Here is a 15,014-nt window from a genome sequence, read left to right as displayed (position 1 = left end):
GCAGGCGATGTGATTGGTTTCTTTTGTAAAAGCACGTGGCTGTTATGTAGCCCTGCTGACCAGAGAAGGCTCACTTGCTGAACGTTCGAAACAGAAAATTGACAATACAGTAAAGACGCAAGGTAATATACTTTTGTTGTTTTCTATACTTGTAGGAAAAAAACAGCGTATAAAGATACTTTAGACTCTCAGATTACTAATTATCGACCAAATAAAAGTGTTAGTCGAAGAGTTATAAACTACAAGATTTTGATCATAGATGTTCTATGAAAAGTACAACTCCTGGCTTCTACAGTAAACTTAGTCGATGGATATTTCATTCAATAGTCGAACAAAACCATTATGAGTTAGAAAATAGCCAAAGGCTAGGTATAATTTGTTATATGGTATAACATAGAATAGTTACATTAAGCAGAAAATGAAGATTGATTGTGTCTGAAGGTAGCCTTTGTCAGAATCATAACTTTTTGATACATAGCATGAGGAGAGGAGGTGGAACATAGCAGTGGACTTAAGGCCTTTGTTGGGTCATATGCTCTTGTTTCTATTTTAACCACCTCACTGTTTATATTTCATGCTGTTTTTTACTGAGAAAAAAATTATTGCCCTCTGGCGAGACAGGCACAGCTATATCTGGGTTAATTTTTCCCTGAATTTACCCTCTCAAAAAACACTTCTTAGTGCAAGTTGTCTATTGCAGATATCACATATCATGCTATTAGCTGGAAAGATGGACCAGGACATGTATAACAGACGCAGAGAGCGCACAGATAAAATCAGTGGTCTAATGGGCAGTTATATGCTGAGAGGATACAAGATGCTTGGAACATGCTGTGATACATGTGGGGTGAGTACTCAGGCTATATAGCTAGCGATAGATGTATACCTTTAAACAAACTCAAAGATAGCAGAATCACTTCATATTTGTATGTACTTCTTTGTCCTCTCTACACATGAATATGGGTTTAATATCAGTGTTTGCATTATGACTGAAAGTTATTTGGGGAGCTGTGACCCCTCCGTTCCCTGTTCTGCTGTTTATGATATCCCTGCTTATTCATTAAATATACCTATAAACCTATACCTATAAACAACTCTTCTATTACTCTATTTACAGACTGTGCTATTGAAATACAGAGAAGAGCCAGATTACTGTGTTGCATGTAAAGAGGTTGATGTTGATAATATGCCTAAACCCACTGAAAAAGGTTGGAAATAAAAGTGTATTTTAATGCAGTTATTACCTATTACTTTACATTTTCTTAGATTTGCCATAATTTTTGTTAACCACCACTTTATGCTTGTGCTCTTGTGTTAGCCTTGGGATCATTGCCTTTATTATTGGTATCCACTGGCCTTAAAGTGTTGAAATACATGTAGCAAAAATTTAATCATTTACGGGCAGTTCAAAATCCTACATTTATCATTGTATATGCTATGTTAGCGCTCCCAATAAGTAGGGTTCTCACATTCACTAGCATGTTATTACAATTACATCCTTAATGTTGAATTGAATTTGGCATACATTTTATAATGGTAAGGATGAATTTCTCACTGATATTATTCATAACATAACAACCCACTTTAAGGACAGCCTTTTCAAACCCCCTCCCCTAGACCAGCAACTGCCCTGAACAAGCACTCATTTTTAGAGATCTTTTTAATTACATTTCACAGGGCCACCAGCCATGAGGCAAACCCCACCTTTACCATCACAAGAAACATCAAGAATAGGGGTATCAAATCAATCAAGCAAACCTCCCAATAATTCCAAAGATGTTCTTTCTGGCCACCACACTCATGCACTCCCTTCAAGTTCATCTGAGGCAATTAATACTGCTATTGGGAGCATAAATGATAAAATAATATGGGCAAGTGAGGCACTGAAGAAGTCTGTGTCTACAGAAGAGTCTTTGAGACTTTGTGAACTACTAAAAACATGTGCAGAGACGTTGCGTTGCCTGCAGGAAGCCTCAGATTAGTGAAGTTATATAACTAAGATTAGTTTTTTTTGTTGAAGTAGACTAGGATTATCAAATTAATTTCAAGATAGCCATCTGTATAAGCAGATTTCGTCCTTTCTTTTCAAAATTTATATAAACTCGCTAATAAGCTCAAACGTCGCTCCGATGCTCGGTTCTCAATGCAAATGCATGCAAGTTTTTTTTATCCCGAATATTTGATGCCGTGTGACATGGTACCGGGAACAATTTTTCGCGAAGTTTTTCGCCCGGCGTTGCCACTTTTTGAAAAGTTTTCAAAAAGTTGCCCCGTGTAACATGAAGGCCATCAACTTTTCGCGTAACGTCTACCCACGGCCACCCACGCTTTACATGCTAACGAGGCCAAAAGATGTTTCCCTAAAAATTGTATTGTTAACATGTCTGTGCCAATCTTCTCTCTTCGCTATTGTAGATGTAAAGTTTCCAGTTCATTTTGGTCTGTTGGTCTGAGTATTTAAAATTATCAGTATGTCTGTTTGGCAGCACAGCTACTGGCCAGCGTGTGCTTTTTTACGCCACCCAGTGCATTTTACTGTCGAAACCGTTGTATCGCGACCCGCGTTTTCAAAACACGATTTGTTTTGGTTTTCTGTTCCGTCAGTAAAACCATTCTGAGCCAATCAGAGTCTCGCTTTGTGCACTTCCCAGGCTATCCTCTGGACGAAAACCACACAGTGTCGCGATAGAAAGCCAGGCAACTGCACTAGGCAAGAGATGGCAAGAATCTGATTGGCTTAGAATAATTTGACTGGCGGAACAGAAAATCCCAAAAGACAAAAACAAATCGTGTTTTGAAAACGCGGGTCGCGATACAACGGTTTCGACAGTAATGATGTGCGAGATATAGGGGCTTCCGGGTTAACGTCCTTAACCGTAAATATGAGGGATTCACAGTTACTAATTGGTACAGTGATCCAAGCGGTTATTACACATCCCCGTCAGGTGTTGTGCTCTTGGGGCCTGTATCAGGCGTTGCTATGGTTGCAAGGATTTCAGCTAATCACCACCAAAGCGTTGCCATGGATATTTGGTGGGCGGTGGTCCTCTTCTCGTGTAGCCGTGATGCGATACCATCGCCGGCAGCAAACCGTCAAATAGTGCACAAAACCGCGCCGAAACCTTGTTGTAATTACGCCGTAAACGAATGGATTACAGCAACTTTGTAAGTAGACGAGAATATTGCTGTATTGTAGCATGTCCCCTGCGCGCTTTACGTCGAAAACCTCTAGCAAGATCCAAGCTATATGCAAAGGCAACGACAGCAGAGTGTACAAGAAAACGAGGAGAAGCAAGGCGCGCATTACCTCATGGTCTTCTCGTCGTGTCACGTGAAACATCCCCTGTACATTGCGCACGTGTTTGCGCATGTATCTCACAATTTTAGCATACGAAACACCAATGATCGTGATTGGAATAGCGTACATAATGACCGTGAGTGCCAGGGTGTAGGCTTGGTTAAGGGGGTCTGAGGGCCATTGCTCGTAGCAAGCAAGTCCGTCTTCTGTAGGTCTTAAAACAAGTACGTATGGAATGACAATTAGCACAGATACGAACCAAAGGCAAAATACTGTTATCCACACAGATCGAGTGGTCGGTTTAGGTTTATAAGGATTGAGTATGAGTCTTCTGCGCATGTCCGCCATGGTCGCTAGAATAAACATACTCATGAAGAAAGTCACAGTGTTCAGAGGGTAAAATACCGAGCAAAATATTTGAGACTTCGGTATCCCTGTGTAGTCGGTCACAAGACCTGAGAGAACCAATGAGATGTCGGCAATGCTCAGATTCGCAATGAGGGCATCGTGTGGCGTTTTTCTTTTGGTCTTTTTGCCATAGATGATAATAAGGACTAATAAATTCCCTATTAGCGCTAAAACCAGAATAAGGATCCCGAAAATGGACTGTGAAGAGTAGAAGTCTTTTGCGGGAAATGTTGAATTAATACCCGCCATCTTCTTTGATCCTGTCTTGTTAGAGGACAATGTCTGTGTAAATTGAATTGTAATTAAAACTCCCAACTTTTTCTCCTGTTCAGCTTCTTGGCAAAGTTCTTCTTTCAAAGTTCCTGTTGTTTAATCTGTTCTGTTATGGGCGAAAACCCATCACATTTTAAACCTGTTTTTACTTTTCCACTGTTTCTGGAGGTCTTCTGTTCCTGGTCACTGCGGATTATGAAAAAAAGTGAATCGATTTTTTGTCTTTATTTGTTTGTTGTTGTTGTTTTTTTTGCAAAGATCACTAACTTTTTAAGTCGTTTGAACTGCGGACACCAAAGGTCTGATTACTTCAATGTCTCTAGGAGTACTTATAGAAGAGAGTCGTTGTACATTTGCCATGATGTCTGAGGTTTATCTCTACATTTCCAAGTGTCGCCGTGTTTCTGACTGAAGGGCACTCTCTTAGCGTTAAGTGTACGTAAATGAGACGTGCTGTTTCACGAAAAGGAAGCTCCGGTCACGGGCAAACAGCAAGATGCATCAAGACACAAAAACAAACAGGATGCGTAAAAACCAGTGACGGTTCTTGAATGTTTATAAATTAGGCCCTTAAATCCTTAGACCTTTTTTGACAAAAAGAAATTCATAGAACCCGCTTAGGTTTCAAGATGAAAAATAAAAATTCTTATGTGCTAATCCGGTTAAGAAAGATAAGAGTAATTATAAAGTAATTAAGATCGTACAGGTGCTCAAACCAACTAGATAATATTAACTATTCTTGTTTTTAAGTTAACCCTGTGTACATTATCACTAGAATTTATCTGGCATCGGTATTTTTTCCTTTTTACCGTTCCGTCCTTCACTTGCGCATGCGCCTTGTTTTACCGCCAAAACTGAGACAAAACGTCGATGAATATCACCCATTGGAAATTTTTTAAAAGCATAAAAGAAATTCGTATATCAGAACCTAAACAGTGGTTTATAGGGGCTAAGGAATATTTATGCTTTTGCTTCTATATCGTCAAAGTTTTTTTTTGGTCAGTGAAATTTACACATTTAAAAACATTTTAGCCTAAAATTTCTGAAAATTAAAAATGTGACAGTCTTGGTCGGAAAATATGACGGTTCGTACATAAGAAAGAAGACATTTTAATTCAATTCAAATAGTATTTTAGCGCCGTCTTTTTACTTTATGCAAATGTACCTTGTATTCTGTACGTGCATAATTCAGTAGATCTGTTGACGTTTACGTAAACGTTTCTAAATTTTAAAAAGTCTTCGCAGAGTATTATCATTGACAACAAATTGATCGTGTGGTCTTATCTTCCTAGTTTTTTTTATATTCGAGAAATAAAATTCGTTAACACGAGAAATCATATAAACAACATAGTACGGCTTGTAAGGATATTTCTAAAACTGTCAAAGGAAATTTGAAAATATCAAATATTGCCCAAACGTGTGCTCGAGATATTTATCTCCGCTCCAAAGGGTTCACTAACGTCAAATACAGATTTCCTGTTTTACTAGAAAGTCATACCTCGTTTCCGTCGCTATGAAATTAGACATTAGTACATTAGAGCTATTATTAGTGTTTTGGGGACTGATTTGTTTCCGAGAATGGCCGAACTTCTTATTAGTGGTAATATAAAGAGGTTTCTGAAAACCTGGATGAACATTTACAACGAAGTCGAAATGCTAAAACAGTGCGCCCTTAGCGAATATAATAGCGCCAACATTTGACTTATGCCTTCTGCCTCCCCCTCCCCCAAAAACCCTTTCTCATTTGCAGAAATGTGAGATTCTCTAGGTAATCATTGAATAGATTAAATTGACTAGTGGAATGAGTGAGAAGGTGTGTATTTTAGGTCGAAAATGTTCTCGAAATCGCTTTGGAATCGCTTAGGCTAAGTTCAAACGTCGTATTATCCATGAGCCGTATTCAATGCAAATGCATGCAAATGAAGATGAAACAATCGACTCGATTCATTTGCATGCATTTGTATTGCATTTGTAGCCTTAGAATGTGAGAAACCTAATTGCCATTTTCAAACCATTCCTTCACGTGGCAGTAGCGGATCTAGGGGACCCCGCCCCCCCCCCCCCCCCCCCCTTGGGCTGCCACAAAGCCATAACAAAAAAAAATATCCCCTCCCTCCTTTGTCATTGAGCCAAACCCCCCTCTAGCGAAAAGATCCTCCCCTGCGTGGATTACTGATGGCCCCATCTTGCATTTTGATCTGGACACGCGCCTTTGTCTGATGCCGTAAACAATAAACGTAGCGCAAATGGCGAATGGCAATTGGCAAAGGCAGTTCTAAGACCAAATTACTGCTATAGGTATAATTATTAGTAAGCAGGGGCGTACGCAGGATTTTAACAAGTTGCAGTCAAAGCATTCGGAAGCTGGATGAGGGCGTGGCCCCTCGTCTCGCATCCCGTGAAGATCTCATAACTCCCGCTTTTGGGTTTGAAATTGGCGGCAATGCGTCAGACTTTTGAGAATCCTAGATGACGATCCTCTGCCATCCTCGATCTGAAATAGGACTGCAGTCGTCGCGTGGCACTGGACGACATAAGAATATGTTTGAAAATAATCTGTAGACTACCATGATTAAGAAAATTATAGTTTTTATCCTCATCATATATATAAAACTACGTACATAAAAATGAATGAGTAAACATTTGATTTTTCCCCCTCGTTATGCAAATAAGATCACCGATCGCGATTGCAGCCCAGTAACTGCAGGCCCATAGGCTGCGTACGCCCCTGGTAAGAATATAGATTATAAGTAATATAATCACAGAAATTATCTACATCTTCGTACATTCAGTAGAAATTTGACGAGTTCCATGGTATTTTTTGATAGAAGAATTGCCATTTGACAATCGCCATTTAACATTTGCACTGACAACGTTATTTGAAATAGGTGTATTTTTCACTTGTTTTTGCTGACTTGAGAAGCCTGGGTACGAGGCAGTGCTGTAAATATAATTTGCTCTAAATTGCGTGCAAAAGTCCGAGCTATGTAGTGTCGAATAATTATGATCATGATCAATTTTATTTCCAAAAAATGGTGGTAATTACAACAGAAACAAGAACAAGAAAGAACAAGTAGAAAATGCACCTTTAAAGAGAACAATAGTCAGTATCTTAAACGGCTAGATATTCTGCTATCCGATGTCGCAATAGAGACAACATGGAAACAGCAAGTTTTTAAAAGTCGAGTTAGTCTAAAATCTGATTTTTTTATTTACGGAAAAAGTTGTCAACTTACTGTATACTTATAAATGGGAAAATTGATCCAAATTTACGAGTTAGAAAAAAAACATCGTTTATTATAGGTTTTTAGATAGATGGGACAGTTAAAGGCTATGGAGGATATTTTCAATACTTTTTTAATAAATTAACGAATACGAACATTTCGATTTATCACAACCATATTATTTCAACTTCAAAATGTACAAAAAGTCTTGCTTAGACTTTGCAAATCCAAGCATCTATAAATATTTCGAATGCCTACGAAGCATATTAAGCTACACTCTTTATAAAAAAAAACGTCTTAGTTTCATTTGAGGCTGGGCCGTTCTTATTTTTGGAGCAGTTATAGGCTTCAAATGTTCTTAACGATGTTCTCAAGTTTTATTCTATATAAAAATAGAATACCCAATATTAGAAAGAGAATTACACAAATGATCACTAGCAATATAATAATTAAGGTTATTATGAACACGATTGTTAACGCATCAGAGTAACAAAGCAAATTTAACTGATATCTGATTCTCGACATGCTCTTAGCATGTTCTTAATATTTGAAATAATCTCAGGCTAGACGTTCTAATAAAAAGGTTCTTATAAAAAAAAGTGTACCCTATCGCCTAAACAAAAGTCCTGTCAGGGTAGCTACCATCGTTATTATTGTTCTGGTCTTCTTTATGTCTTTTAGGGCTCCCTTGCGATTTCGTTGAGTGCTGAGACGACTTATGGCTCGAGTTGGTGCTCGTCTTCCGGCCAAAGTTCAAACTTCTCGAGCGAAACGAAAATGAACTTGAGGTCCCTGGCCTTGTTTTAGCCACTAACGGAGAAGGCGTGCCCAAGAAGATTCGGGATAACATAGCCTTTATAGTCTTACCCAATTCAGCATTCCTGTACGAGTAGAGAAACGGATTCAACGCGCTGCTGCTGTAATGCATCCATTTGACGAAAGCTATTATGCGCCGGCAAGCGGTCGCCCCAGGGAGCATGCGCGGATTATACGTGGCAACCATTGAGAAGCTGAATAGTGGTAGCCATGACAACACGAACAGGACAGTGATAAGGCAGACAGTGATTGACAGGCGGAGCTCTTGTGCCATAACCGCTTGAGTGTTACGATGCCGACATAGGTGGCGACCACCCCTGGATCGCTTGAAGATGCATATGTATGAGACGAGTATGATGGTTGTTGGGATGAAGAAGCAGATGATGGTAGTCATGAGAGTGTACACGTGTTCCCAAGTGTCCTTTTGGAATGGCTGCAGTAACGCAATCCCAGCAGAGAACACCCATACGCACGTGACGATCACGTAGAAGACACGCCGCGAGATCAGCCTGTGGTTGAATGGCTGTAAAACCGCATGGCAGCGCTCCATCGCTATGCAGGTCAGATGAAGAATGGACGCAGTTCCGATAAAGATGTCAGAAGTGATATAAAACTGGTAGACATACAGATCTAACGGGGCGTGGTCGAATTGGCGAAGAGTAATACTCATCCAGCATGGAATAGAAATCGCACCGACTAGAATATCCGCCGCGGAGAGACCTATGACTAGGATATTAGTGACGCAGCGAAGTCTTGGATTGTAGGAAAAGGCTGCAATGATAAGTCCGTTACCCACGACGTCAGTCAGCATAAGGACCGCGTAAAAAAGCAGCGCGATTACTTTTTCGCCCTTTAACTGCAACGCGAAAATGGCACTTGCATTCACAGTCACGTTCATGTCTGCGTTTGGGCGTTATGCCATAACATGCTGACTTTTATACACGTCTTCTGGTACCAATACTAGGCTCATGACTCCATTTATTCTGTGAATCAAAAAAGCAAGTGTGAGTGAAGTGATAGAAGGTGGCACGGATTACGCCACCCCGCGATGGTTTGTCCAAAGGCTGTGAATCATCAGACCTTGAAAGCTGTCTGTTCAATTGTTAGAAAACGAGACGTTCAAATTATATGATGTTCTCAGAGATATTGAGCCTGGAACAAATTCTTTTTCATTCTCATCAAATCCAGTTTTATTTGTGCTTGTAAAGAATGGTATTGGACGGCTAGTTAACACCTAATTTGGATCTATAGACGTCTGCGTCAAATCTGAACTACATCTATATTTTGGCGGAAGGAACGTTTGCGCTTAGGTTTCCATTCAATAAAGATCTAAAATAAAATGTAAGATAGCGTTTATCATCCCGAAAATAGCTTTCTCATATAAACCATTAGTACACGTACGATTTAACCCCGAATATCTTTAATTGTGGTACAAAATAAGTTCAGCATTTGTTTTGATAAAAATTACAACCAAAGAAGAGAGACTACACAAAAATCCGGCCTCTATTTAAAAAAAAAAACATTTTTTTTAAATAGGTCGAAATATCGAAATATGTTTAGAGAATGCTCTACCAATAAAAAGATAACCGAATTCTAACGTTTGTAAATGCAGGGAAGGAATTTATCCATAGCGTCTTTATCTCTTTGCTTTCTCGAAGCAAAATTAAAAATGAGTTTTGTAAAATTTAAATGATTATGTTATCTTGTTTCTTACCAAGCAGTTATACGTTCAATACTTCGCATACATAGATTTGCGTTGAAGGTTACTGTCTCTTACTGAATCTTGTGGCTATTTCTCTTTTCCTATAAGACCCTAATACAATTTTCGGACACCAAAAAACGTGCCATTAAAAATTGTTCAATTGTTATCTCGACTATAAAAAAAGAAGTAAAAAAAAAAATACAAATTACCTTCACGCGCACAAACGTAACTCCGCACCCCAATGCAATGTCCTCTGTTACGTTCGAGAATCCGAAAAGAGAAATTGTTTCGTTATTAAGCGTAAAATATGTTGAGACACAACCAGACATTCTGAAAAGCGGCTCATCTAATAACCATTTCAGATACTAGCACCGATTTTATCCTCAACTAAGAGGATGTCATTCAGTGCAAATCCGCCGCTAACTAATCGCTAAGTGCATTTTTTAACTTGAACGATAGACAAATATTTCTTGTGGTGTCGTTGGTAATATTACCATAGCAAGAGCAAATTTTGGGTTAAAGCGGATATAAATTATATAAGAATATATAGCGAATTATATTGGGTTATAGCAGGTATAATACCAATACGTATACATAGTGACGGAGGAGGACCAGGCCAATTCCCTCTACCGAGAAATTTTACATTTCGCCATATCTATTATAATTTAGTCCCCTCCCCTCTTTGGGATGCTACCCTTGTTGGCGATACGACCCCCTAAATTCTAACTCACAAAAAAATGGGTGTTATGAAAATGTCTATAGTACTATCATTTTTGACAGCGTCGATGCTCTTTCCTTATGGCCGGAAAGCAAAACCTCGATAGCGCTAGTTTTATGTTGTCTTGTTGTTAACACGTTCCACTAGAAAGCGTTTTCAAGTGCTTTTTAAAACTAATGACTAAGAACCATTTTCCCGAGATTAACGACAAAGTTTTAGCATAAAGGAAACGAACCGTCAGACAGTTTAAGATATATGTTTCACCAGGGAAATGTTACGACTTTCAAATCTTATATAACAAATTTGTTTATATTCTCCCTTTTAACTAAACAACAGCCCTCACTTTGGTTATCATTTAAAATTTGCAAATAAATTTAATAATTGATTTATGCGAGAACTTGATGTTAGGGGGGAAAACAAGAACTATTAGTGTTATGTCGCATATATAAGATGATGTTTTTTGTATCTCAATTCTCCCTCAAAACAAGCTCGGTTTTCGAAAGGGGTGTCAATATTAAGAGATACATATAAAAATGTTGTCACTGGTCCCATAGAAGTAAACCGTTAGATTTTGAATTTCTGATAATGAATAGACCGTGTGATTGTATCGTACAAGCTTTGGAAAAAAGGCTTTACAACTAAAAAATCAAATCCATTTTTCAGGTTTAGCAACAACAACACAGTTTTTGAATTCTTTGGGTCTTCGAGATGAAACAAGAATAACGCCAACTAAAAAAGTTATTTTAATCAAAATACATCTTTTTAAAGGGAAAACATAAAATGGAAATGTTGTGTTTGCATAGCTTATCACAACAATAACGCTTTACAATTGCTGAATGCTCATACAGTTTAAAAACTGATGGTTTGGAGACCACAAGATATTCATTGTACTAAAAACAAGTTCTTTAATCAAAATACACCTTTAATAGGAAAAACATGTAAATGTTTTTGCATAGAGCTTATCACAAAAACACGCTTCATATGTACTAAATCCTCATACAGTTTAGCAACTCATGCAGGAGAACCCTACAAGATATTCATAGTACCTCAGTTTTTTACAAAAATCCAAAGCGGACCCTAATTTGAACTCAGGACATCTAGCACGGGCCGTAGAAAATGGAGCTATATCGGGTATCCTCATAAACACAAATCAACCGAGTTCAGCAGTCGAAAATGAATTATCCTAACACGATTGGAATAAATCTCTCATTATTCCCCGATCATCCCTTAATCTCCAAAATAAATCCCTTCTTAAGCTTTTGTTTCCCGTCAAAATTTGTGAAAACATTACTTACAACGCGTCTCGGCGGTATTAGATGATCTTGGTTAGAGGGTTTTTAAAATGGGAACATCAGATAAACTGCTCATTATATAACGTTTACAAACAGGTGAAAACATATTTTTTTGTTCTGAACAATACAAATTGCCCACACGTAGCTCCAGATATTTGATTGACACTTCATGCCAAGCTCATAGCCCTTTCAGCCAGGGTCTAGGTTCCTCGAAGTTTCGTGTTTCGGGTAACGCGTAGGCGTAGGGTCGTATAAAATAGCAAAAAGCAAGCAAATAAAATCCCGCAACCTAAAGAATCACAGTCAGGAGAGCTCATCGTAATTAAAACAAAGCGCACTCCAGCTGATTTAGAGAGAATTGTGTATTAGCAGGTAGCCTGGGTTGTCTTCGTGTCATTGCTCAAGTGTATAAATTAAAAAGGAAAACTACAAATGCGTACCTAGGGTATGCTGGGGGATTTTGGCGGCCAAATGGGGGTGCAATCCACCACCCCCCACCCTATTCCCCCGGTAAGTGCCTGAACTAATTTACACACGCGGAAGTTAGTTCTTTGACCTCTTCTTAATTAGAGTAAAGGTAACACAGCCACATAATGGCGGATTCGGGGATGATTCCGAGTCAAAAACATAATATTTTCAGTTTTCTAACTATAATTTTTCTAGCTATTGTATTCTTTATATCTATATCTAATTCTTTATTCAAAAACATTCTTAAATCACGCACTGATAAAGTCATGTTTAGCTCCGAGAAACAGGCTTATCAAATCTATCTTTGACAGTCAGGGTTTTTTTTAATATCGGTGTACGCATGCCTAAATGACTTTCACATATAATGACGTCACCATAAGATTCGCCAGGAGCTTTACCGAAACAAGCCCAAGTTTAACGCTTATCCTCTTAACGTCATTCCTCTTGGAGGATATTATGAAATAATCTTTGACAGATAATCTATGTGTCACACCCCTCTTAACTTCCATGAAAAATAAGAACTCCTGAAACTCAGGTAGATCCACTGCGGCGAAAGGTCGGAGGCTTTCATTTTTCTCCTAGGAGTTAACACACTTCAAGGTCAATATATCTGGGACTTAAGACTATCCCTCTAATATAGCACGGCTGATCGATTATGAATAGCGTCGAATGGCATCATGGGTAGTGTGAACTGTTTTCCTTAAAGATCGAGTGATCTGCGAGCTTATCGCTGACGTTTTTACATAAAGCTGCAGCGACTATCCCTGTAATATGGCACATCATTTTGCGTAGTTTAATCTCTACGGCTGATCGATTATGAATCGCGTCGAATAGAATCATGGGTAGTGTACTGTTTCCTTTAAGATCGAGTGATCTGCGAGCTTATCGCAGAGGTTTTTTACATAAAGCTGCAGCGTCGTGTCTAAACGGTAATTTACGCTGGCATCCAAGGTCATAAAAGGGGAATACTTTGAAGAAACCGCGAAAATAAAACATGGTATCCGTGACCGTTGTTGCTAATTTTATTGTTTTGATAAAAATGAGAGGATCGCATAAAAAAAAAAAATGGTTGATCTGTCTGATATGTTAAAAAGGCCATTCTATCAGAAAATCTGGAATAGATTAAGAAATAAAACATGGAATCATGCTCAGCACTACATAAAAGTAAAAGTCAGGCACGTTTCCAGGATTGTCTGAGAGGGGTGCGCAGTTATAGCAATCATATGGAAAAATCATAGTATTTGAAGATTCCTTTATAAGAAATGATTTTTTTATATTTTTGGCAGCCAAGGGAGGGGGGGGGGGGGGGGGGGTGCGCTGTACGCGCCTGACATTAACATGGTCATGTACAGTAGATAACCATTGACGCTATGGAATACCGCGTGATCACGTTTACGAAACACGGCACGCCGCCGATAACGTACTACAGTAGAACCTGGATGTTACGATACTTAATGATCTTATGATGGCCCGATTTTACAGGATAGAGCCTTGCGCAAAACAGCAATAACATCGCATTGCTAGATATGCTTTGATCGTCTGTCCTCAAAGGAAGTGTTGCCGAACTATTTCGCAGTACAATCCAACATGCTGGGATTCAAACAGGGCCCACTGCCCTGGCACAAGCGAATGATGGCTGTTTTTGTCCCTGAAATTTTAAAGGTTTTTCATTTCACGCAAGTAAATCATATAAGTAATGTATGAAGAAACCCTCTATATTGATAGTTTACGATCTGCCCCTCGCCTCTAAGTCGCATAAAAACTGACTTTGCAATCAGATCTATCCAAATTCCCTAAACTAACGCAACCTTGTTTTCCTCAGGATATAAGAAGTCTAGACGGAGTATTACTAAGCCGTATGCCCTAAATTTTCAGCGTGGGACGATTTATGAAATGTCTTCCGTTATTAGAGAAAGGGAGTAAATCCGGGGAAAGGAATAGCTTGTTGGTTTTTGTTTGACGAGACTAACCTCTGGTTATAAAAAATTGGTTCCACTCAGTTGGTACAGTCCTGCAGACGCTTTCTTAATTCCACTTCAGTTGTTGAAGTACCCTTCATTTGAGCCAGTAATCCAGTCCAAGATCCGTTTATAATGTGTGTTTATGCGCGCAGATCTCACGCTTATTTTGCAATCGTTTTGTTTCGTGTCGCACGATACACAATTTGTCAGAAGATTCTCCCGAACTTTGGGTATTTACCGTGAACATCAATCAACTTGGCGTCCGCTATCATTTATCCACTACCTCAAAGGTTATTCCGTAACGCTAAATGCACAACAGTCAGACTAGCAGACGACCATGGTAAACCAAAGCACGGAAATAAATAATTACTCCTTCATTCAAACAGCTGACAGGAGCAACATCAAAGTTCAATAGGGGAGGGGCAACGCTAAAACTGCAATTATATCCACATATTTATTAGTTCTATGGTGATTTACGATTATTACCAGAGATAAGATAAGTGATTTGATGGACCAACCATACAACCTCAGACCGAGCTGCATAAGAACTAGGGGGGATGTGAAGTGTGTAATGTCCGGATGTGGGATAGATGTCAAAATAGGTGTCTTGTTAGACGGTCGTGATTGCTACAAACAACAAACATTTCACACAGCGAAGTTTTGTATTACTTACATTATTTGGTATCTTCATTTCATAAAGAATTGTGTATCTTTTTTAAACGCAAAATATACGCGCTCCTCGCAGAGAAAAAAGTGCTTATCTTTCGAGATAAACATCTTTACATGCGACTAAGTCAAGTTGATCAGAATGAATAAATCGATTAATGAATTAGCAGCTGCAATGCTGTGAATGG

At 38.8% G+C, this 15,014-nt stretch overlaps 2 protein-coding genes across 4 annotated transcripts; one reads left to right on the top strand and one right to left on the bottom strand.

The window, feature by feature from the left end:
- The first annotated feature begins 5 nt into the window (after positions 1–5).
- Positions 6–2,434, top strand: LOC5513028 (protein ZNRD2). Its single transcript, XM_001633241.3, has 4 exons — positions 6–122; positions 701–847; positions 1,118–1,208; positions 1,678–2,434. The coding sequence occupies exons 2-4, from the start codon at positions 713–715 to the stop codon at positions 1,980–1,982; spliced, it is 531 nt and encodes a 176-aa protein (XP_001633291.2). The 5' UTR covers positions 6–122; positions 701–712; the 3' UTR covers positions 1,983–2,434.
- Positions 2,435–7,260: 4,826 nt separating this feature from the next.
- LOC5513029 (octopamine receptor beta-2R) lies at positions 7,261–14,574 on the bottom strand. 3 transcript variants are annotated; one of them, XM_001633285.3, is made up of 2 exons: positions 14,170–14,574; positions 7,261–9,002 (listed from the first exon to the last, which is right to left on the bottom strand). In XM_001633285.3, the coding sequence occupies exon 2, from the start codon at positions 8,915–8,917 to the stop codon at positions 7,817–7,819; it is 1,101 nt and encodes a 366-aa protein (XP_001633335.2). In that variant the 5' UTR covers positions 8,918–9,002; positions 14,170–14,574; the 3' UTR covers positions 7,261–7,816. The 3 variants fall into 3 exon arrangements, with proteins under 3 accessions (XP_001633335.2, XP_032238443.2, XP_032238442.2); XM_032382552.2 differs by lacking the exon at positions 14,170–14,574 and adding an exon at positions 11,735–12,084; XM_032382551.2 differs by lacking the exon at positions 14,170–14,574 and adding an exon at positions 9,931–10,255.
- Between the last annotated feature and the right edge of the window lie 440 nt (positions 14,575–15,014).

This window comes from Nematostella vectensis, chromosome 7 (genome assembly GCF_932526225.1).
Source record: "Nematostella vectensis chromosome 7, jaNemVect1.1, whole genome shotgun sequence".
NCBI classification, from domain to species: Eukaryota; Metazoa; Cnidaria; class Anthozoa; order Actiniaria; family Edwardsiidae; genus Nematostella; species Nematostella vectensis.
The sequence above is the reverse complement of the archived record's forward strand: the minus strand, read 5'-3'. Positions and strand labels throughout refer to the sequence as shown.

Bases quoted from the DNA above. Each gene is read 5' to 3' on its own strand.
- LOC5513028 (XM_001633241.3), top strand. From the start codon at position 713: ATGCTATTAGCTGGAAAGATGGACCAGGACATGTATAACAGACGCAGA. The intron at 848-1,117 runs GTGAGTACTCAG...CTCTATTTACAG, and splicing joins CATGCTGTGATACATGTGGG to ACTGTGCTATTGAAATACAG. The intron at 1,209-1,677 runs GTTGGAAATAAA...TACATTTCACAG, and splicing joins GCCTAAACCCACTGAAAAAG to GGCCACCAGCCATGAGGCAA.
- LOC5513029 (XM_001633285.3), bottom strand. From the start codon at position 8,917: ATGAACGTGACTGTGAATGCAAGTGCCATTTTCGCGTTGCAGTTAAAG.